The sequence below is a fragment of the Ictalurus punctatus genome, chromosome 12 (genome assembly GCF_001660625.3).
Source record: "Ictalurus punctatus breed USDA103 chromosome 12, Coco_2.0, whole genome shotgun sequence".
Classification (NCBI taxonomy): Eukaryota; Metazoa; Chordata; class Actinopteri; order Siluriformes; family Ictaluridae; genus Ictalurus; species Ictalurus punctatus.
In genome coordinates, this window is record NC_030427.2 from 26,281,211 (window position 1) to 26,305,782 (window position 24,572).

Genomic DNA, 24,572 nt, shown 5'->3' on the forward strand with positions numbered 1-24,572 from the left:
AAAGCTCCCTCTCACACCTCCCTGTGCCATGCTCAGAAACGCATCCGTGGCCTACTGGAATTTGACAGTTACCCTCGCTTCCTGCAGTCGAACATCTACCTCACACTCCTACAGGACGCTCACTAAGAACGCCCGGGGTCAAGGAGGCACCTAGAGGGCATTTGATAGACCGACGCACACAGGGATGCCTGAAAAGGCAGGCACGGGCGGTGCCGATCGTGCTGAACTCCTAGCTTGAAAATAATCAAGGATTAATAACGATAGAATAAGCAAACTTTACTAACTTCTTTCCTGCTCTCAAGTTAATATACTGTTGGAAATAGTGTAGCGGTTTAAATTAATCGGGGGGGGGTGAATCTCTGACGTCTTCTTTACACTGTAGTACATTGTTCTCCAACTCACCCAGCAGTCTTAGGCTAGCGAAAAGTGCACACTGACTTGTAATCATTACCTAAGACGTTAGCTCCCGTCATGCTTCAGTGAGCAAGAGCAGAACGGCGTGCTTACAGAAAGCGTCAGGCGAGATTGGCCTCTCAAAGGGTCACAGTCCAGGAATATATTGACATTTTCCCAGGAATTCCTTCCTACCTGATTTAACTAGGGTGTGTGTGTGTGTGTGTGTGTGTGTGTGTGTGTGTGTGTGTGTGTGTGTGTGTGTGTTTGGCAGAAGGCCAGTGGTGGTTGTAAAGTGACCCAAGGTGCCAGGATTGTGTATAGAATTCCTCATTGTTGTTTATGTCTCTATCAGTTTAGAAATAAATCATATTTTATATAGTATCTGATCCCTAAACATAAGTCACAGCATTTTTTTTTAATTTTTTTTTTTTTTATTGTTTCTGATCCTGCTGCGTTAGTCACGAGATATGTTTTTGTTTGTTTTGGTGGGCCTCCGTCGTAACAAGAGCGCCGCTGTCCTGTTTCATGTCCTCGTCTCCATCAGCGTCTCACGCGGAACACGAAACATCGCTGCAAGTGAGCGTTAAAGAACGAAGTTCGAGAGGCTTTCGAAGTTTTCCAGGAGCTGGAGATGTTATCGTGTTCGCTGGCGTGAGGTGAGATCCCACTCACGCTCGTCACGCTGCGTAGTCTTTCCAACGTTAAACGTCGAGCTTTAATGAGCCGTGAGAGCTCGCATTTTCTCGAGTGTGGAACGTGATGTTATTTTTAGGATGTTTCAAGGGGGAAATGTTTGACGTCCTACGAAAGCATAGCATGTTGATATGATTGTGTCGCATTTTTGTGTGAATTTAGGGTCATGGTACAAAGAATAAAAGTTGCTCCAGTCGATCCACTTGCGTTTTAGTTTATTTTGAAATACAAAAATCCCTGACTTCACATAATACTGCTTAAATAATTACAAAATCGAGGCATTTACTGCACCGCTACAAATATTTGTAAACCTCTAGCTGCCATGTTTTGAGTTGCTTAATCTTGTGTGCTTTTATGGCTTAAATATGTGTGTGTATATATTACATGTCCGGTTCTAGCTTTCTACAGGAAGCTCTTCTTTCTTATCGCTGTATTTGTTTTGCTCCCATCCCCCCCCCCCATTCTGATGTCCTCGAGTTCCCTTCTTCTCTCTGAAGTCCGTCCAGCTTTTCTTTTCGTGCTCACATCACCACGGCCTCGTGCTGCGCAATTCGTGTTTCTGTCTGACCCACTGGGCCGTGCAGCTCTTTTCGCCAACCGTCCACGACCTGCCGTCTCTCTCCGTCTCCTCCTCGCGCCTCGGCTTCCTCGCCGCCCTGCTCGCGCCGTTTAAAGCCGGACGCTCGGCGGCCTGCTGCCCGGGGACGGCCGGGAGAGGTGGCAGGAACGCGGACGAGCCCTGGAGGTGTGTGCTAAGGAGAGAGAGACAAGAAATGAACAGATCGGAGGAATGCAGATGGAGTCCTGGAGACGGCTCGCGAGGGGAAAAAGACATGTCCGAGATATCTCCCGCTATTTCTCCAATCTGTCACTGATCTGTAACTGATGTCTAAAACTCTCACGCCAACCTTTCTGCTGTGTTTGTGTGTCCCAGTGCGTCAGCCTGTCCCCCTGCGTCACACACTCTCTCACTGAGCACTGGCTTCAACCCTGAGGAAGCACACACACATACACACAACAACTGCTAACAAGTAAACACCTAGGAAATGGAGTGCTCTGTGGAACACTCTGTATCTTCCCACACACACACACACACACACACACACACACACACGGCACACTGCCAGTTCACTTGTAGCTCAAAAGGCGCGTTACCTGGCAGCTGTTCTGCTGTTAAGAGCCCGAGGCTTCTGCTGTTCACATGGCGACTGTAGAGGTTGTTTCTGGCAACCAAACCCTGAGAGCTAAAGGTGATGACGGGAAAGTGGACACACACGCGGAGTGGAGGAGAGGAGGGGATGGAGGAATGTGTGGGGGGGTCATGCCATAAAAAGAAATGATGACAGGACAAAAGGGAAAAAATAAAAATGAAAGGAACATAATTAGAAAACTCAAACTTATATACTTCATGAACATAACAGTAAGGGAACAAAATAATAAGGAATGCAATGACTGTAATGTTCTGCTTAACGTCAACATCCCACGTAATGTACATTTCAGTGTTTAGATTCTAGACACACACACACACACACACACACCGACTCGCACTTCAGTTCGTGGACGTGAAGAAATAATTTTTAAAAAACCGGCCATTTTTGTTGAACTGTTTTTATTGGAGGACAAAGTGGTAGGAGAGACGTCGCCACAAGATCTGGACAGATTTACTAGACATCGACCTCAGTCTCGGGGGAGGGGGGAGGGGGGGGGGGTTTACACTTCTGTAATTACTAACAGGTTTGCTCGGCGATGACGCAAACACGGAGGATATTTCAAAAACCCATCTACGCCGAGTTACAAAGTCACTTCCTTTTCTGGTGCGTTGCCGTATTATGAAAAAGAAAACCCCAATGTTCGTATTTCCACATCCTTAAAAAGCAATTTCGGCAATTTCCACATCCTTAAATTAGCCAAACCCTAAAACCAAACACCAAATCGCTCGAACGTAGCCATCTTCTGCGAGTTTGGAAAAGTTCTGCGTTGGAAGTTTGAAGGTCAACGGAAGCCGAGCTGAGATCTATTTAGAGAACTGTAGAGATATGAGGCAAAGAGAATGTAGCGTCGTGTAAGATGGAAATCGAGTGCGTCGGAGATGAAAAGGTGGGGTCGTGTGCCGCGGGGACGGGGCGAGGTCGGAGGAGGGAACCATGCACAAGATGAGAATGTCACAGCAGGGACGAAAGTGGAACAGAAAAAGAGAGAGAGGAAGAGAGAGGGAGGAAGAAAAGCTGTTTAGAAAGCAAGTAGAAAATGATTCGCTGCAAGAGCCAAGAAGTGCTGTAAGTAATGAAACACTCATGAGAGGAAATTCCAGCTGCTGTTGACAGAATCGGTCACGGGCTGCGTTCCAGCGCCGACTTAACCGCACCGCTCACCGTCTTGAGGACCATCCGAATATTTAAACAGCTCAGTGGAAGTTTGTTAAGTGACCTTTAAATGAGGGATGAGTCAACATGATTGTAAACTTAAGGAGCAGGGACTTTGCACTCTCAAGTCATTTCCTTTTCATTTTGGTTTGCTGTGCTTCTGCTTAGTTTTATGTAGCCAACTACTCATATATATATATATATATATATATATATATATATATATATATATATATATATATATAAACACACTACCAGTCAAAGGTTTAGACACACTCATTCTTTATTATTTGTTCTCTCCACATTTTATAATAATAAAGTCATCAAAACTCTGGAGTAACACAAAGGGAACTATGGGAATTATGTTGTGATAAAAATAAATAAATAAATAAATCAAAATAATTGAGTATTTTATCATCTTCAAAGTCGACGCCCTTTTCGCCTAGAATTTTCCAGAAATGTAAGCGATTTTTTTTAGCCTCGAGCGATTTCTTGAGGAATTTCCCTGAGATGATTTTTAAACAGTATTAAAGGAGTTCACACCGACGCCGGACTCTTACCGGCTGCTTTTCGGAAATATTTCCCTCCGGGTCGTCCGTTTAAATGAAGATTTTTTCATAAATAAAATGTTAGTTTTCTAATGGAAGAAACGAATACGTCGGCACGAATATATTTTTGTCTACGACACCGACTTCACACATTTAATCACACACCTTCGGATCGAAAGGTTTTTAACATCGTGAGAAACGTTTCAGTCGAGTGTCCACAAACGTTTGACCGGTAGCCGCTCATATCTCGAATCTGATTGGTCAGAGGTTGGTGATTATTTTTTAGAACAGCAGCTCTGATGGTAGTTCCCGGTACAAGTCACAGGTTTATATTATATCAATGTGCTTGCACTAATACATTATCGTTTCTATAGTTACAACTTCTAATAAACAGAATAAGGAGATGATTGTTTAATGTTAGCGGAAGGAGTCTCCGGTGTCGGTCATTACGTTTTCCTCCACAGGAAAGTCTTCGGGGCTTTGCTCTTTCCGGTTTCTCTGTAAAATTGTAAGCTGTATTTTTCAAGCGAGTAAAAAGAGGCTGGTGAGGGAAAGACTGTTTATAGCTGCTATAACATAAGTGATAACAGGGCTTAACTTGTCTTACCGGCTTTCCATAAAAAAGTACGACGTGCCGTTCATTAAAAAATTATAAATGATACCTGTTGGAAGAAATGAAACACTTCAGGATGTGCTGTTAATAGAAAATAATTAAGATCAGGGTGGTAACAGTAATTAGTGATCTATTTCATCACAACACCGCGTCACTGGTTATTTTAAGCGCTTTATTCCTCACATATCTCAGAGTACTAATAAGTGGAGATGGACGGACGTGTGTTTTGATCTTGATCATCATTTTGAATTTGACTGATGTAACTTGGAGTTACAACGCATTATTCATCTGGCTAGTTAGCAAGGCAGCTAGTTCGTATGCTAGCTCGGTAGTTAGCAAACGACAGTGAATATAGCTCAAACGGAAATAACTTCTTGCTGCGAACGGTGAGTTCAAACAAACATATCTGGTCCCTATTTCCTACTCTTGTGCTGCAAGTGGCCATCTTGGTGATTTCAGGTGTTTTGTACTGAATGGAAGTCTATGAGGGCTTTTTAACAGCTGATTCAGATTATTACCTGGCCTTACTAGCCACAAAGACTCAAACTGTCCCACAGCATTCAGTGATTGAGGTTGTTTTGGGGTTTTTTTTAGCCTGTATAAACTCATAACCAGGCTGCAGATATGCGTCACCAAATACAGTAATTAATCTGCAGACTGCTATGAATTCAGAGGCCGTTCCTGTTTGAAAAGGTCAAAGGTGAACAGGCGCGGCTCGGCGCGTACCTGGTGCGTTTTGTCCTGTAGTTGTCGGCCAGGTGTGGAGGAATGTGAGGTTGAGGACGAGGAGTGCGGTTGGGGGACGAGCCCACGCTCAGGGAGCGAGAGTACGGGGAGGATGCCGCCAGAGGAGGAGATTGAGGAACGGCCGTGGAGCGGATGAAGGGCCATGGGAGGGCCTTCTGCTCCTCTCTCACAGCTTTGGGAAAGGAGAGAGAGAGTGTGTTATCAGAACATTTCAGGCACGTTTCGTTATATAAATAACGTTCTTCTCACAGCCGTAGAGTACGAGGACAGAGAAAAGTCTGTACAGGTTGTACACACATTTGGATAAAAGTTTATATTATTTATATATATATATATATATATATATATATATATATATATATATATATATATATATATATATATATATATATATAAAATTTATATACGCTGTCATTTAGAATCAATAACATCCTGTCCAATCACAAATTAGTCACATGACTTGTATTAAAAGTTTTTTTTTAACAATCGTATTTTTACATATTTTTACAATTTGTAAACAACTGTACTTTCTTTAAAAGATGCTGAAATTGAAAAAGCATTGTTACTGTTCTTGCAGAATGTTGTATGTTTTCAGCTGTAAATAACATCAGTATGAAAAGGTTGGAGCAAGTGCTCAGTCTCCATTTCCCATCTTCATAATCTGGACCTAACTTCCTTCATGAAGCGTATATTCCGAAAAACAGTGCATTCAGAAAGTATTATATGTAAAATAATATACAATAGAGTCAAGTGCAAAAGTATGCGCACCCATTGCACTAAATACAATTTTTGTAACACTTTCCAATGCGGTTGTTTAATTAATGCTTAAGTACTTTACTTTAAGTACTTGTACTCTAACTTAGTGGTGAGTAATCTGTAAGTAATTATGTAATGACAAAGTAAGGGCAGTGCTCAACAATGATGCATGTAGATAACGCGCTCTATAATACAACAGAATCCGAAAAAAGGAGGACAAGCATGTATTTTCCCCAGAGACTAAACCTGAGGAAAAAAAATACTACACATTTCAGAATTTTTTTTTTTTTTTTTAAATTCAATGTTTTGAAAATCCACAGAATGCAGGATTTTATGCTTAACCATCATGGGGATTAAATATTGCAGTTTGAATGGGTTTCAATGGGGACATGTCACAAACGACTCATTCAATGATCCGTTCTAAAGGATTCGTTCTAAACTCCTCCTTTCAGAGAGCATACTCTGCTCTGATTGGTCAGACATCCCAGTGTGTTGTGATTGGTCTACCGCTGTCAGCGAGCAGCCGATGAAGATCAGAGGCGGGGCTTTTTTGTTACAAGCCTACGTAGGTCAGTACAGGAAGTAAAGTCTGGAATCACTAACGACTCGTTTCAACTGTTCAGAATCGATTCCTTCTTTTAGGAGTCAATAACTCCGTTTGTCGTGCGCTTTGATTTTGGAAACTCTGCAGAATTTTTATATTCACACACAGCAACATATATAACACTCTACATGAACGGTAATCTTTAAAAAAAAAAAAAAAAAAAAACATAATAGTTGCACTTTAAGGTCCTGAGCATAACTATTTTGTGTACCTAGTTTAAAATAGATTTATGAAAGCAAATGAGGGTGAAATATTACAATTCCAATAAGAATTACACACCTTTTGCAAAAATCTATGCTGTTTGCATGAACACAGACAAAAAATTTTTTTTTTTTAAACCAAAAAAGACAAAAATGTCCATAAGCATGCAGAAGGGTTAAACATTGATTAAGGAGCCATATTGTAATGTTTTACTGACATTTCACAGATGTCACTTCATTGTCACAAGCTTTTTAAAAATATATATATATTGTAAAACACTATATATACGTTAAGATAGTAAGACATTAATGTTAAGATCTTTATGCTTTTATGCTCTTATACTCTAACTGTCTCTCACTGAAGCCTGAAACGGCAAAATTATCAAACTGTTTTCTGTTCATTTGACTTCTTTTAGATTGTTATAAGAGACACAATTGATCACTAACGTCCTGGCAACCGGTTCATTATGGGTGTTATTGTGTGTGTGTGTGTGTGTGTGTGTGTGTGTAATGTAAAATCCGGTTAAACCGGATGTTTAAAAAAAAAAAAAAAAAAAAAAAAAAACAACACAAGCATGCTAAATTTACTCACAATACCAACCGGACATTTTAACATGGGGGGAGGAACGACTAAAATCGCTTCTAGTTGGCTGGAGCTATTTGGGGTTTTTTTTCTAACAAACTTAGCTACATTTCTATTTAACCGAAAACAAATGAACGATTGAAACCAGCATGAACCTGAGCGAGATGAAGCATATACTGAAGAGGAATGAATAAATGAAGGCGATAAATGATAAATGAGTCACACTGCACCGCGTAAGCCTGTTTGATATTGTACTCACCCTCTCTCTCCATTAGTGAATACGGTTTGATCTCTCCCTCTGGCTTTTTTGGAGGCGCTTTTCTCAACTGGCCCGCTACAAAAACATTAATAATGTTACAAACAGCATGACATCTGTGCCTATGACACATAAAACACAAAGCTACACAACACTCTTCATTAATATTTAGATTGATTATACTCTATATTCATGTCCACGGTCTATACAGTGCGTGTGCGTATACGCAGGCCGTCGTATGAATATATATACGACGCAGCATGAATATATACAGTAAGCTTTTTTATTTTTTTTTGGTTTGCCGTTGTCGGGAAGCTGTAGGGGTTTTGGATATGGGTTGAGGACGTGTCCTGAGGGACAGACTGCGTTAGCACAAGCAGAGGTGTGGGTGCTAAGCGAGCCAGGTATCGCATTGAGACTTTGCGATGCAATAAAACGGCGCAGAAGCATGGGGTGAAGTGGGACAGATTTGACACAGACACACCTCGGGTGTGATAAGGTTTGGCAATGATTAAAAACAGGGGAAAGGCGGCTACTACTGTAGGTGCAAGGGAAAGGGGCAGTGGGGAAGAGTAGAAAATGAGCGTCCTTACAAAAAGCCGTACATCCCCTGATCCGTCACAGGGGAGGAAGGAGCGCCTAGAAGTTTGATGAAACAAAAGGGGAGCCATCATGACATGAGAACAGTTCCCCTTGCTATCCTTAGTCCTTAATCAGTAACATTTACTGCACACACACACACACACTGCAAATAATGATATCTTAGCAAGTGAAACTAGGTGACGTTATCTAATGTTTATCATTACAAGATTATTATAAAAACAAAATCAAGATTATTAAGCCAATCTGAAGCTTGAAATCTCTCTCTCTTTCTCTCTCTAGTAACTATTTATTATTATTCATTCAAATAAATGTAATCTTATCGCACTGCTTTATCCCTGGGTATGATTTAGAGCATGAAGGCCCATGGTAAACTGCGATTTTAATGCACTCTGCAGATTCCTCCGCGTCGTGCATTAAAATCGTGTAATGCACAGTCATGGATTGTCCCTTAGATCTGAAAGTAGACACCGAGGGCTTTAAGAATTTTTTTTTTTTTACCTAACCTATTAGGTTTAAATGTTTAAATCGTTTTATTGTGGCAGTTGTATACAGTGTTTTTCTATCAAATAAAGCTTTAGTTGTGCTGTGCGGTTTTTGTGTTATTGTGGCCTTTCAAATCACCGCGCTCACCAGCAGCTAAACACAGAGTCAGGATACTCTACACACAGAAACCCAACAGTGTCCTGACTCATCTTATAACAGACGATAAAATAATTCATTTGTTTATACTAAAGAGAGATGTATCGATGTACCGATTATTATTAAAGGCGATTTTTCACGCTATGGGCTATGATATTTTAAAAACAGCCGACGATCAGGGCCGATTATATCCTGTCAATCAAAAGAAGGCGGGGAAACACGTGGATTTCGTGCTGTGTGTAAAGACGATGTCTCGGAATGTGTGGAATGACGACAAAACTGCAGTTTGTAATCTCTGTAATCTCTGCACTGATAAGATTTCACACCGGAAGTGAGCAGCAGTGAAGCGGGAGTTTCGGCTTCGAGTCGATTTTTTTTTTTTTTTGCCGCGCTGCTCGTGCTGAATTAAAGGGCCAGTACACCGTTGAAAGATTTAAATGAAGATGAGTTGGCAAAAAAGTAGATATCGCACAGAAAATTATATTTGTAGAGTAGTGTATTTCATATCCAGTTAATGTTAATATATGAAAAAGTTGATATTATATATTACATATTATATATATATCATTATTTAATGATGAAGTAGAAATGCTTGTGTTCGTGGAGAGTGAATGTGAGACTAAAAGGAGGGGTTGTTTTTTTTTTTTTTTACAATTCAGTCAATGTTAATATGAATTAATAACATTCAGTAAGTTAATAATCTTACTTTGATCTTCAGAATTGAGTTCATGTGTTCATGTTAATGTGAGTAATGTGTTTTCTGTTTATGAGACCAGTTACTATCAAACAACTTGTTGAAATGGAGAGAATAAAGTTTTTATTTGTGTTTCTTTCAGAATTGTGGAATTAATTATTATCCATTTAAAAGAAGGTATAAAAGGCAGAACTATCGGTATCGGTTATCAGCATCGGCCGACAGCACTCTGAATAATCGGTTACCGGTATCTGATATTTAGTATCAGTGGATCTCTAGTTTATACCGCTCATAAATGTCCGATAAGTCTGTTTCTATTCCGCCGGCAGAATGGAACGCCAGTGTACTGCGAGAACGCATTAATCAAAATGATCTGTAATTAATTTTTTTTTTAAATGCCCGTATTGTCTTAAAGTTGTTATATAATAATCTCATAACATTAGATCGACTAAAATGAAGGCATATATTTAAAATATCGTCACTTTCTAGGACATGAGTGGTTGCAGTGAGGCCGAAAGCGTCACCTCATCGTTTCCTACTTTGTTCTACGGCGTGATGCGTGTCAGGTAACACACTGCCGCATGTACAGGCTTGCTTAGGCGTAATGTTTCCTTTGTGAACAAGAAAAAATTCAAACACAGGTTCTGCCAATCTGGAATTCAATCTTAATGCCACATGCCTGAGTCACTCTTCCCATTCCCAGCCTCCATACAATCACGTACAGCCACCCACAAGTGACCTGGAAATGTCAGAAAAACGAGCTGGGCAAGTTTTATGACTGTAGTTCAACATAATGGGACGGTGCTTTCCTGTAGCCATGATGCTGGTGTTAGTGGTCCAGCTCATTGCTTAATCTCAGACTGTTACGCAGATTTCCATTACTAAAAATAATTGTGTTAAAGCATCATGAAGCTGCTGGTTTGGATGTGAGGAAGCTCTGCGATAATATGAACATATACAGAAAAGCAAAAAGGGTTACTTTTAAAGTGTCGTGAATGTTGGGGGAACAAACTCTCATAGTGACTTTTAACAAACTAAACGGGAAATAATACTAGTCATTTTATAGCACTTTTTCATGTAAAAAAAAATCTCTACGTGTTAACGATGAAGAACATTAATCTCGAATATGGTTCAGTTTAATAAAACCCATAAACATCAAATAAAACACAAATGTAAAAACTAATACTAATGACCGCGCTATGTGTTATAGATGTTTGAATCAGATTTAAAACTCCAATAGAGCTAGAGAGCGCTCGTACTTTTCCCTGGATCACTACTCCTGAGTTTAGAAAAAATATGGCGAAGCTGCGACTGCTCCTCAGGATCGGGGGCGGGTGTGTGTGTGTGTGTGGGGGGGGGGGTGCGTCGTCTAAACCGTGCTCTCTGTGCAATCACCGAATGACTGAAAGGTAAACTATCTCAAATATCATCTCATAGCCAGAAGAATTTGAATATCCAAATGAATAAATAGAAAGATACGCAAATTCCCCATCCTCAAATCTCCCCAGGGATGCGCATGGTTGAGATCTTACCTGATCTGTTCCTGAAAAAGCCCTCAAACACCACAAAGTTATTCACCTGATGCAGGAAAAGAAAAAACGAGACAAACAAAAGGACATTTATTATTATCGTTTATCTAGTAAGGTAAATGTGTATAAATGTTTGCATAAGCCGTGTACTTAGAAGAAAATCGGGAAGAAGCCGCCGATGACACGCAGCACACTGGGCAATATACACTATTTGGTCAAAAGTATGTGGACACCTGACCATCACACCCATATGTGTTCCTTCCCCAAACTGTTGCCACAAAATTGGAAGCACAGAACTGTCGAGAATGTCTGTATGGCTCTGTAGTGTTACAATTTCCCTTCACTGGCCCAAACCTGTTCCAGCATGACGATGCCCCTGTGTACAAAGCGAGCTCCATGAAGACTCGGTGGACTGAACACCTTTGGGGTGAACTGGAACACCGACTGCACCCCAGACCTCCTCACCTAACATCAGTGCCTGACCTCACTAATGCTCTTGTAGCTGAATGAAAACAAATCCCCACGAAATCTAGTGGAAAGCCTTCCCAGAAGAGTGGAGCTTATTATAACAGCAAAGGGGGAATAAATCTGGAATGGGACGTTCAACAAGAACATATGGGTGTGATGGTCACGTGTCCACAAACTTTTGGCCATAGCGTGTATATATGGCACATTAAGACTCTAAAGGTGTTGCACAGCATTAAAAGTACCCGGTGTAGCAAATCAAACTGACTTACACAACACCTGAGCTGGAATTTATTTCCTCTTCATTCAGGGACTGATTTTATTTCTTTAAATACGATTTCGCAGAATGTTTTTGCGTAACTGGATTCATTTAAAGCTGACAACCGATATAGAAAATCGCAGTAACCCGTTGCCAATTCTACGAAGAAGCCTGAAGAGGAGATAAACCTAAAAATAAAATAAAATTAAAAAAAAACATTTACAACCCCAATTCCAAAAAAGTTGGGACGCTGTGTAAAATGTAAAATAAAAAGAGAATGCAACGGGTTGCAAAGCTCATAAACCCGCACGTTATACACAATAGAACATAGAAAAACGTTTAAACTGAGGAAACGTACCGTTTTAAGAAAGAAAGAAAAAAGGTCATTTCGAATTTGATGCCGTAGATGGATTTAAGTAATATGACAACCTTTTCGGCATTTTCTTTATGCCTCTGCTTGTGGGAGGAGGGAAACTATTTATTTTCCTGCCTCTCCCACCACCTCCCTCTCTTTTACAGTGGGAAGGGTTCAGTTTGTTTGGTGATCATTTGTAAAGGCCACAAACCTTTAATAGCAGGTGGTGTGGTGGTAAAATAATACAGGTAGATCATACCTGAGGCACACTGTGCTTAAGTTCAAAGTGTTTCTCTAGAAAGGCCAGGAATTTCGACGAAGGTCTGTCATAAGCCATCTGTTCGGGCTCCACCTTCTTGTGCTGGCAGACAAAAAAAGCAGGAAACGCATGAAAAGGAGAGTGCTAAATGAGTACACAGGGGATTTGCGCTACATATTAAACACTCTAAAAAGCGATTACGGCCTTATGTAGCTTTTACATTTTGATATAATGTCCATCTTACTACAATAAATTAGCTTTGTTAAATAGAAATACGTGCATTAATACATTCCACATACATCCTACCTTTTATATATTATATATAAATATATATATTTATATATATAATAATATAATATATATAATATAATAATATTTATTTATATGTAAAACTGAATATATAAATCGCTGATACCGATAACCGATTATTCATCAACTGAAAAAAAAACGTATATAATATTGCAGAGATTATGTTCCGTATGTTAAATGTCTATTTTCATACCCACTGACCGTCCACTTTAATAGAAACCCCTGTACATCTGCTCATTAATGCAATTATCGACTCAATCAGGTCAATCAAGTTGCAGCAGAAGTTGGACAGTTGAAGACTGGAACAACATCACCTGGTCTTTTACCAATCTTCACCTGTCCAGTCTCATTGCCCACTGTCGCCTCAGATCCCTGTTCTCGGCTGACAGGAGTGGAACCCGATGTGGTCTTCTACTCTTGTAGCCCATCCAACTCGACGTTCAACATGTTGTGCATTTCTGAGATGCTTTTCTCCTCACCCCGTTTGTAAAGAGTTCTAATTGGAATTAAGTCAAAGCAGTCTGCCCATTCTCCTCTGACCTTTCTCGTCAACAAGTTGTTGCCACCCACAGAACTGCCTCTCACTGGACGTTCTTACGTTTTCGCACCGTTCCGTGTGAACCCGAGAGACCGCTGTGAGTGAAAATCCCCCCCAATTTTGATGTTGGACGTGAACATTAACTGAAGCTCTTGACCTTATCTGCATGTTTTTATGCCACAGGATTGGCTCACTGGATAATAGCGTTACTGAGCAGGTGTATAGATGTTCCTAATAAAATGGACAGCGAGTGTATATTGTTCATATTGCTAATAACTGGGACAATAATATGGACAAAGGTATGTTTGTTAATTTAGTAGACAATACCGAAGCCGTGTTAAAATGCTATAATGATTGTATTACTGTTGAAGAGATGCTGTGGGTCAAGGTCTAGATCATTAAGTAGAGAATATTTGTTATACCTTCTACATTACTGTTACTATATATATATATATATATATATATATATATATATATATATATATATATATATATATATATATATATATTGGTGGAAATCTCACCATTATCGAAGTTATTATACTTATTATTAAGTGCTTATAGTTATTTGCCTTTTTGACTGGTCACTCAAATTAAATGCATTCAATCCAAGCTTCAATTACACAAATAAACAAGCCGGCCCATGCATAATGCCAACCTGGATGTAATGGTTTCTATCGGTATAACATTTGAAATAAAAGGCCTCCCTTTTTGGAAAACATTCGTGAACCCCAGCTATATATAACTGTATTACTAAGTAATACTAAAGGACTGTATTACTAGGTCGTTATTACTTAGGCATTGCTACGCTTTGTGTGTTTGTAGTACTGGGGACTGACTTCCAGCATGAAGTGGAACAGCTCCAGCCCGTATCCGTGTCTCTGCAAGCTCTCGGTCACATAAAAGTCCAGCACACACAGGGGCTCAGTCTCCACATGCGCCCCCCGCTGGTCCTAAAAGACAATACAGGAGTGGGAAAAAAAAAAAAGGATGAGGGTCAGACCCTTTCACCGACATACTATACACATACACCGTGCACGATAAGCACACATGACAATGTGAGAATGTTCCTGTGGCGTGGTATACTGTAAAATTCAAATTTCCTATAAAAGCGTCCAGAACTTGACTAGTAGCAGGGTTGCCCGTGTGAAACAAATTTACAGTAAAAAAATACCGTAATATCTTTACAGATCACGCCCGTTATTTTTTACGGCGTATTAAAGTATGTTTCCAGAAATATACGGTAGATGTTGCACGCAAAATACTTGTAGATATAATATAGTAGAAAAGAAAAAAAAGATAATAATCTGGTGCAAGGATGCGACTTAGCAGAAGGTTAAGGACTCAACCCTGGCTTTTACAGTACGATCCTGTAAAAATAATAAAATAAATACTGTCAATTTACAGCATTTATTTAGCAGTTTTCATGATTAAGATGCTACATAAAGACTGCAGAGACTGTGCACTGAAGCCAACATGACAGCCCTCAAGCTCGAGTCGGTTAAAACAATAGCGAAATATTTTTATTTATTATTTTATTTCGATATATTATATTGATGTTATATTCTTCAAATGTAAGGTCATCTGTTTTCAAACTCGTGCAACACGTAGACATGTATTTCAGATTTACATTCCATTTCACACACACACAATAACGTGCAAAAGTCTTAGGCACAGCTAAAGACATCACTCACTTCAAGCAAAGAGACCAGCACTTAATAATAATAATAATAATAATAATAATAATAATAAATAATGATTTTAAAAAAAAAGGTAAAGCTTTACATTAATCTTTCCTTCACTAACATCATTTACCGCGTTAGTGAACATTAACGAATCATGAACGCAGCAATAATAAACCGTTTTAAGAAGTAACAATGAAATCGCAATCTGTCAATCTTTGCTGTGCTCGTGTTCGACGCACGTGAATCGAAGAGCGCTTTGGCTGAATGCGCGTCGTGATGACGTCACAGGACGCGCCTCGGCCCGAATCTGCGTTAAACCTGCGGTAATTCTGAAAAATTGCGAGCTCTTACGAATATTGCACAGCTTGCTCGATTCTGCGAACGCAAAATGGCGAAATCCCGGAGGGACTGAACATTGAGAATTTACTGAACTTTGGTCTCCAGGTGGAAATTCTGGACATTTTTTAACGACCACAAACTATTTTTTTTCCCCCCCTCACTTTTTCACTTCATTTTACTGACGGTGTTTCAATCTGAACTTCATTGTGTGTTAATGCTAACTAACGCACTAAATCATTCCTGTTAAGAAAATCTTAAATGTACAAAAGTTTCTTCATGTACCAAACATATATAAAGCGTATAAAGAGCAGTAAGCAGTGAAAATAACAAGGACCATTTAAATACAATCATCATTTGCGTTTGGGTTTACAATGGCATACATTCGGTTTTTAGTTTTTAAGGAAATCGGCTGGCGTGCTTCATGGAGACGTTCTTCTCTCTCCGCAGGTAAAATCTCACACAGCCTTGATGGTGTTTTATTAAAGACATGGTATAGTCCTTAATATGCGCCATTATTTAAAGCTTCACTGTAACATTTTCTCTTTTCTACTGACACACTAATGCATTAAACATAAAATAGTAAGACATGTAAGACAATTTATATTAAAAAAGTAGGGTACCAAGACTTTTGCACAGTATGTATACATATATACACACAAACACACAATATATATATATAACACCTACAAGCAGAAAGAGCTTCTTGTATCCGACCTTCAGGTATCCTACTGCAACTCCACGGCCTCTGATTAAGAGAGACAGAGACACAAAGCGAGACAGAGACAGGTGTTACTGACAGACAAGAGTTGGACCCCGAAAAGAAAAGAAAGCCTAAACACTTGTTATTGCATCTACAAATTTGCTCAGTTTAATTCAGGATGCGTCATTTGGATTTATTTTCCCCCAGTTTATTCGAAACATAGTGTCTTCTGAACTGATGTGGACGTGGGAAAGAAAAAAGATCAGACACGCAGGTTACCCGTTCCGCTCTCCGTCCTTCAGCAGGTAGAGGTAATGCTTATTGGCCTGAAGCTTTGCTGCGCTCGTAATCGGCGCAGGCAGCGTCTGGGCCTAAAGTAGGAAACGTAATCATGTGTAAGGACAACATCACTCTATAGGTAACCATGGAAAAAACATAAAGTGGCTTATAGGTATAAATCACCTTGGCTGAGGCTTTCCCTAACTCATCAATAACAGTGGCAGTCTGATTCTGGGCTTCAGGTCTGAAATACAAAAACACATGAGTACCATTAATAATTATTACAGTATCACAGTTTATGCAAATTTACAGATGAGGTCATAAGTTTACATATCAATAAAGAGATCATTAAAATAGCAACAGATGTTTACATTTATTCCACCAGACACAATAATTAATGAATTTACACAAATGAACCAGTTCAAACGTTTACACACGCTTGATTATTAATCCCGTGTGTCGTTACCTGGATGATCAGAGACTGTGTTTATGTTTTGTGAGAGTTCTTCATGAGTCCCTTGTTTGTCCTGAGCAGTTAAACCGCCCCACTGTTCTTCAGAAAAATCCTCCAGGTCCTGCACATTCTTTACTTTTCCAGCATCTTCTGCATATTTAACTCCTTTCCAACGGCGACTATATGATGTTCAGATCCATCTAATCACACTGAGGACGACTGAGGGACTCGTACACGACTATCACAAAAGGTGCACCTTTTGTAAACTTGTGACCTCAACTGTACTTATGGAATATTAATTTTGGAGATCAACGTAGGCAGATGATTATATTTATTTTCTAATTTAAGACTTAAGGCACTTGATCAGGGTGAGAGGAAGAATCTGTCCATGCCATGATGTGTCAAACACAAACAGCCTACAAACATGAAACTGTCCATCTGAAACTCAAGATTCTATAAACTCAATTGTCACATTATTAAGCATTGTTAAAGTTAAGAAAGATATCTTATATCAACTTTAAAGGACATATATAAATTGCTATTATTATTAGTAGTAGTAGGAGGAGGAGGAGGAGGAGCAGTAGTAGTAGTAGTAGTAGTAGTAGTAATAGTAGTAGCAGTAGTAATAATGTGGTAGTAGTAGTATTCATCCATGAGGCGTGATGCGGACACATTCACACACGCATTCACACTGAAAGGGTTTCCTCTGGATTCTCCAGTTTCATCCCACCTCCCAAAACATGCCGAATTCACTATGCAAACTGACCCTAGTTGTGAATGTGTTAGTGTATGTGTGTACGTGTGTGTGTGAGTATGTGTGTGTGTATATGTGTGTGTGTATATGTGTGTGTGTGTGTGTGTGTGTGTGTGTGTGTGTGTGTGTGTGCGTGTGCGTTGCCCTGTAATGGACTGGTGTACCACTCAGGATGTGTATCGACTGCACGCCCAGTGTTCCCGGAAAAGGCTTTGATTCCATCACGACCCTGACCAGGATAATGTGTTTACTGCAGATACATTTATTAGTATTATTACTATTATTATTACTATTATTACTAATATGATTATTAATATTATTGTGATTATTATTATTATTATTATTGTGCTTATGCTTATGATTCTGATTATAATAATTATTATTATTATTATTATTATTATTATTATTATTATTATTACTACTACTACTAAAATGATGATGATTATTATTGTTATTATTATTGTTGTTGTAATTATTACTAATATGATTATTAGTATTATTATTATTGTTGTTGTTGTGCTTATGATTATGATGCTGATTATTATTATTATTATTATTATTATTACTACTACTACTACTACTACTACTAAAATTATTATTATTGTTATTATTATAATTATTATTATCATCATCATCATAGTAAGCACCATCTTGATTTATGTACTGCTGTCGTCTGGATAGTGGAAAATATTGCTCACCCCTAACATAATACAAGAATGATGTTATTACTTGAACATAAAGTTAGATTCTAATGTTATAATTGATTTTTATTTCAATCGCAGGAAAGGAAAGGTTTTCATTGTGGATCCGAATCAAAAGAAGCCTTTATGGGAAAACAACAATAGAGTTCACTGAGTGCATGAAGAAAAACAGCTCTTAAGCCACACCTCGCCAACACTTCTGTATTAGTAGTACGAGATAAATAATTTAAAAAAAGAAAGAAATATTCCTACCTTCCATGAGCTTTCCGAGCAGCACACAGATTGTGATCCAGGACTGAGATCCTCTCCGGGAACACAGAGTTCAGGTCGAAGGGGAAATCCATAACAGTGTATGTATATTGATATATTTATATAAAGAGAGAGAGATTACAGTGCAGATTGATGGAGTTACAGGTCCACAGCAGCCTCTACACCCTACACATGGACGATGCTGAGGCTGAATAACATGCCAGGAGACTAAACTCTGTAAATACCGAGAAATGCTCATGAACTCCTGCAGCCTTGCTCGGATTTATCCCTGCACCCTTCTGTCCTTCACTCGGGTTCCCTCACAGGCCATAGTACTAATGCAGTAACCCGATTAAACACGATCAGATCTGCATCAGATCAGCGGATTTCATTTAGCTCCAACTGTAAAGTTTGCTCAGATACACCAATTATTCAAATAAAACAAAACGTACCTTGAGCCAGTTTTTTTTTTTTTTTAAACAAAAAAACAAAAAAACAAAAGCGGTACATAATACGCAAACGCTGCTTTAATCACAGGATATATTTAGAGATAAACTCTCAACAGACTCTGTATTGTACACGTAGTGCACTCGGAAGGGCGTGGAAGTTATTATTTTCATCCACTACGTAGTTCACTTGTGTAGGGAGGCCTAAGGTATTTGAGATTGGACCCATTTTTAGTGACAGTACTTCCGCTTCCTCTTAGCAACGACGCACCGTGTTCGAGCGCTTACATAGCAACCAGAACAGCGTTAATATATTTACTCATTTATACTCACACACTCATTTTTTGTTTTTATTTTTTGTTTTTCCGCATTTTATAATACTAATAAAGTCATCAAAACTCTGGAGTAACACAAATGGAGTTATTGGAATTATGTTGTGATTAATAATAATAATAATAATAATAATAATAATAATAATAATAAATCAAAGTAATTTAGTATTTTGTCGTCTTCAAAGTAGACGCCCATTTTTGCCTAGAATATTCCAGAAATGTATTCTTGGCGTTTTCTCGCCTGATTTCTTGAGGAATTTCCCTGAGATGATTTTTAAACAGTATTAAAGGAGTTCACACCGACGCTTTTCGGAATATTTCCCTCTGAGTCGTCCATATAAAAAATATTTATTTGTAAATAAAATGTTAGATTTCTAATGAAAGAAATGAATACGTTTATATTTTTGTCTACGACACCGACTTCACACATTTAATCACACACCTTCTGATCAAAAGGCTTTTAAGATCATGAGAAACATTTCAGTCGAGTGTCCACAAACTTTTGACCGGTATATTTATATATATATACTTTGAAATACCCTCGTGGTAGCCTATCATGGTTCAGAGAACATCCCCCTAATATTCTCAGAATCTTTAAAATATTTTAGCCCTGCAATGGTTCAGAGATTATTCACTTATTGTTCGGTTTCCCTTTCAATTATCTGAGCCCAGGAACTTTGCGGTGGCCAAGCCAACAAATACTGGTTCCCAGAACTTTCTGAGAACATTTGTTTTGGTTCATGAAACATTTTGCAGACAGATCTTTAGCTCCCATTTAGTTTTACAGGAACTTTTTGTTGTTGTTTTTTTTTTTACAGACATATAACCCTATAACCATGTTTCGTTTCACATTATAGTTCAGAGAACTATAACAATCCTGCAACATTCTAGTAACCTTTAAAAAAAAATACAAAAATACTGGTTCCCAGAACGTTCTCAGAATGTTTGTTTTGGTTAATCACATATTTGGTTTTCCAGGAAAGTTTTCTTCAGAAAAAAAAAACAAAAAAAACTTCAAATTTTATTTCACATTATGGTTCAGAGAGATTGTTCCCCTAATGCTCTGATAACCCCTCAGGACCCTTGCACTAACCCGGAATGGTTCTGAAAACATTCCCCTAATGTTGGGACATTTCAGTTCACATTATGGTTCCGAGAAGGTTCCCCTAATGTTCTGATAACCCCTCAGGAACCTTGCACTAACCCGGAATGGTTCTGAAAACATTCCCCTAATGTTGGGACATTTCAGTTCACATTATGGTTCCGAGAAGGTTCCCCTAATGTTCTGATAACCCCTCAGGAACCTTGCACTAACCCGGGATGGTTCTGAAAACATTCCCCTAACGTTGGGACATTTCAGTTCACATTATGGTTCCAAGAAGGTTCCCCTAATGTTCTGATAACCCCTCAGGAACCTTGCACTAACCCGGGATGGTTCTGAAAACATTCCCCTAATGTTGGGACATTTCAGTTCACATTATGGTTCCGAGAAGGTTCCCCTAACGTTCTGATAACCCCTCAGGAACCTTGCACTAACCCGGGATGGTTCTGAAAACATTCCCCTAATGTTGGGACATTTCAGTTCACATTATGGTTCCGAGAAGGTTCCCCTAATGTTCTGATAACCCCTCAGGAACCTTGCACTAACCCGGGATGGTTCTGAAAACATTCCCCTAACGTTGGGACATTTCAGTTCACATTATGGTTCCGAGAAGGTTCCCCTAATGTTCTAGTAACCCCTCAGGAACCTTGCATTAACCTGGGATGATTGGGGGAACATTCTCGGAACCACCCCCATACAAACAAAACAACAATCTTACAAAAGAATGATTTTCCTTTTGTTCCTGTTAATTTGAAGTGAAATATAAAAACCGTCTTAATATAACCATTGTAATATCTGACATTCAGTTATTACACACACACCAACATTTTTTTTTTTATTTTAACTTAAAAAAAAAAAAAAAAAAAAAAAAAAATTAATTTTACTCAGGCAGTTGATTTGACTCCCCGGTTACTGATTTAGGACCCCAATAAAGTCTCGCACTAGCGTCTCTTTGCTCTCTTTGACGTTCGTTGTGCTGAAGTAGGTTAGTAGAGTAAACATGTCTCCAGAAAGTTTTCTTTTAATTTAAAATAAAGTTACATTGTTTAAACGCTTATATAGTTGTTAGTACTGTCTGTAATTTAAATATTACTTATTCTTGAATGAGCTTACAGTTAGAAAACTGATTTTGTGCATGGAGCTGGCTTTCAAAATGGCCGCCACCTCGTGGCGTCCTGTTTATTATTACAGCTTCTCTGTAATCTCTGTGAAGCGGTTTTTTTCTTTGTTGTTTTTTTTTAGTAAAACTCATTCTGTTTGGCTTTTTAGCTTTGCGGATATGGGCCTCAGCTGCAGACGTGGTGAAAATGGTTTGTGATTTCTCTTAATACTTTATTTGTCTTTAATTGTATCTGAACATGTGCTGATGATTCATTAGACTAGAGTCTCTGATTGTAATATGAAGATCTTCACAGTAAACTGAACATGTTTCTGCTGTATGCGCTGATCAAATCAGTACTTTTTTTCCTCCAACAATACATTAAAAAGGTTGTTCTCCCCCCCCCCCCCCCCCCCCCCCCCTTTTTTTTAGGCATTACAGAATGGTCTGAAGATGGCACCTAGCTGTTTTTGTTCTCTTGTAAGCACCTTTATGATGCAGTTTTATTACAGTATACATTTGTATAACACTTGGTGTGCAGTTATAGGAAAATGATCAATGACTACGTTTACATGGACAGCAATAATCTAATTATTGACCTTATTCTGAATAAGACAATATTGTGATTAAGGTGTTTACATGAGCTTTTAGAATACTCCCGACATGTTCCTGTTTTCCATGTTATAGAACATGGATCGATTAACGCCACGTCATTGCGTCCCCATGCCATGCTGTCCGACATCCCTCCAGAATTCCATGCGTTAACGTACCTTCGTTATGGTACTGTGTATAGTTTGGGGTGTGTTCATTTTTAATTTTACAAAAGCTTCAAGCGCAGGTGGTAATTTATGCTACTTGTGTAAATAGACAATGCTTGAAGCCATGGGCTGTGTCTGAAACAGTGTACTTGCTTACTATATGGTATAAAATGCATGTATTTCTCCTACTATATAGTAGGTAAGTACGCCGTTTCAGACACAGCCCATGCTCATTTTTTGCCATCAAACTGTTGAGCGCTGCTGTGTGTACGTGTCCTGTTGCAAAATGCAGTGAAAACTCTCACACACTGTTAATGGTGTGATTAAGGTGTGTACATGTCTGTAATGCACGTCGTTAAAACGAATACTCCACACGTCTTAATTCTATTTGTGTTTATTTCGAGTATGACTTGAATCGGATTAAGATCCTCAATAATCTCTGTTCACATGCTAGTTTCTTAATCAGACTATCGTCTTAATCGGGTTAATATCGGATTATTGTTGTACATGTAAACGCACTGAATGATGGGTGGGTAGATATTGCTGATGGTTTTCCTATGATCACATGTCATGATGCCTTATTCCTCTTACACCACAGCAATTTGCTGAATGATTAGCACATTAATGCATTAGGCTTTTTATCCTTCTTTTTTTTTAAAGCTGCATTTAATGTCGAACATCTACTAATCAACATGGTTCCTGTGGTCATGTGAAAGGAGATGCAATTCCTTGCTGAGGTTGGTTTGTATTAAATTAAATATTAGTATTCCAGTATGTGTAATGACGATTCAATAGACTAGAGTCTCTGAGAATATGATGTCCCTTTACATCAGACTGAACACACTTGCATGTATAAGCGAGTATATATTAGTCAAATTCAGGTATTTATAGTTTGTATGTCATTTTTGCCAGATTGGTGTCTAGAAGTTGAGTTTTCACCAGGATGGAGGTTTTTGTACCCCAAGTGTGAAAGATTGCTTCAGTGAGTACTGACTTTTTTCATTCTGGTTTTCGCCAAGTGATGTTGATGATGATTTGCTTTTCGGTTCTACTGAAATGAAATGAAGTTTTACTCGCAGCGCACTGAAACACACAATCATGATTTTAGGCTTAAAATGCTTTGCCTTTTAGATGTCTTATTTTATTTTATATTTCTTAGGATTGTGTTGCTGTGCCAGTGGAGCCAGTGATGTGCTGTACCTTCAACATTATTCATGATGCTTTTAAAAATGCTCCCACGTTGGTGTGGGTTGATGTTGCAACTGATCTAAATAAAGCTCTGAAATGTGAATGAAGACTGCCTGATTTTTAGTGTACTTATGAATGTTGATCTTTTGGGTTTCTTAGACATTGTCATTTTTTTTTTTTTTTTTTTTTTTTTTTTTTTTTTTTTTTTTTTTAAATCAAGGAAACTCCAGAATATTCACTGGGATCTTGCGATTTTTCAAAATTAATACAGATGTTCTGCAGATTTTGGGTGTTGAGCTTGAGTACAGCTCAAAGGTCTCATTTACCAACAATCACTGTGAAAGACTGTGCAAAACAACTTCATGCAGTTGCAATTTCACCAATTCAAGTAGCTTTCTGCAAAAAAGCACAAAACTCCAAATTGTGTTGTAAACGTTGGAGGGGGAAAAAAGCTGCAGGGATTTTGGCTGCAAGATTCACAAATAAACTCGTTGAAATCCTGTACGGACCAATGTACAGCACCTTGTAATGAGTGTTGCTGGCATGTTTAGCACTGCCTGATATTACACATACTTGCCTTTATTTCGTTTGTCATGTGACTGACTTCCTGTTTTACCTGGTTTTTAGACCCCTGTCCCCACAGTTTTCTCATCTTCTGATCATATGTTAATGACTGCAAACATAAACCTCTACTCCCATTGCTGCTGAATTTGTCTGCAAAGGGTTTTGAGAACATTTGTATACTTGTTTTGGGGGGGTGGTGTCCATAAAGGTGTGTCTTTTCTTCTGGTGTGATTTGAACCCAAACCTGGTTCTGACCTTTTTGTAAGGCTGATTAAATTGTTGGACCAAATCCCCCCTCAAATACAGCTAGTCAAATACATACTTGATCCAGGAAGGTCTGTAAATCATGTTGTGGAAAAGAAGCATCTCAACCAAAAAGGTGACTCATGTTTAGTGCATGTTCGATGGAGCCTGCTTGTACAAGCTTTATATGCTGTGTTGGAGTTAGACTTGATTCAAGGTGCTTGTTTTACAAAATGAAGACTTTAGCTTCACCAAATTTGAAGAAATCAT

General features: G+C 38.7%; 2 protein-coding genes and 1 long non-coding RNA gene across 8 annotated transcripts in view; 2 read left to right on the forward strand and 1 right to left on the reverse strand.

Moving 5' to 3' along the window:
- si:ch211-152p11.4 (regulator of G-protein signaling 3) overlaps positions 1-1,287 on the forward strand; it is a 10,761-nt gene extending 9,474 nt beyond the window's left edge. The window contains exon 6 of the mRNA XM_017481545.3: positions 1-1,287. This exon is cut by the window's left edge and continues 45 nt beyond it. Coding sequence (XP_017337034.1) covers positions 1-126 — 126 coding nt within the window. The 3' untranslated portion in view covers positions 127-1,287.
- Positions 1,288-19,125, reverse strand: atat1 (alpha tubulin acetyltransferase 1). Of its 5 annotated transcripts, XR_001814151.3 has the most exons (13): positions 18,574-19,124; positions 16,596-16,656; positions 16,413-16,504; positions 16,121-16,178; positions 14,249-14,362; positions 12,563-12,664; positions 11,228-11,273; positions 8,353-8,398; positions 7,763-7,837; positions 5,340-5,532; positions 2,245-2,333; positions 1,998-2,079; positions 1,705-1,841 (listed from the first exon to the last, which is right to left on the reverse strand). XR_001814151.3 is itself a non-coding variant. In XM_017481543.2 (12 exons), the coding sequence occupies exons 1-12, from the start codon at positions 18,663-18,665 to the stop codon at positions 1,616-1,618; spliced, it is 1,194 nt and encodes a 397-aa protein (XP_017337032.1). In that variant the 5' UTR covers positions 18,666-19,123; the 3' UTR covers positions 1,288-1,615. The 5 variants fall into 5 exon arrangements, 4 of the variants coding, with proteins under 4 accessions (XP_017337032.1, XP_017337030.1, XP_053540146.1 ...); XM_017481543.2 differs by lacking the exon at positions 1,998-2,079 and having other exon boundaries at positions 1,288-1,841; positions 18,574-19,123; XM_017481541.3 differs by lacking the exon at positions 8,353-8,398 and having other exon boundaries at positions 1,288-1,841; positions 18,574-19,122.
- Positions 19,126-21,364: 2,239 nt separating this feature from the next.
- Positions 21,365-23,598, forward strand: LOC108272354 (uncharacterized). Of its 2 annotated transcripts, none has more exons than XR_001814055.3 (6): positions 21,365-21,435; positions 21,720-21,760; positions 21,982-22,029; positions 22,968-23,044; positions 23,220-23,289; positions 23,467-23,598. It is a non-coding gene; the product is annotated as an uncharacterized LOC108272354 (long non-coding RNA). The 2 variants fall into 2 exon arrangements; XR_001814056.3 differs by having other exon boundaries at positions 21,409-21,431.
- Positions 23,599-24,572: the final 974 nt, after the last annotated feature.

What these genes read in the sequence shown, in the direction of transcription:
- atat1 (XM_017481541.3), bottom strand. Translation starts at nt 18,665, where the DNA reads ATGGATTTCCCCTTCGACCTGAACTCTGTGTTCCCGGAGAGGATCTCA. An exon ending in GCTCGGAAAGCTCATGGAAG is followed by an intron (nt 16,657 to 18,573) that starts GTAGGAATATTT and finishes TTTGTATTTCAG; the next exon opens with ACCTGAAGCCCAGAATCAGA. An exon ending in CACACAAACACAGCAGAAAG is followed by an intron (nt 1,842 to 1,997) that starts GTTGGCGTGAGA and finishes CTCTCTCCTTAG; the next exon opens with CACACACCTCCAGGGCTCGT.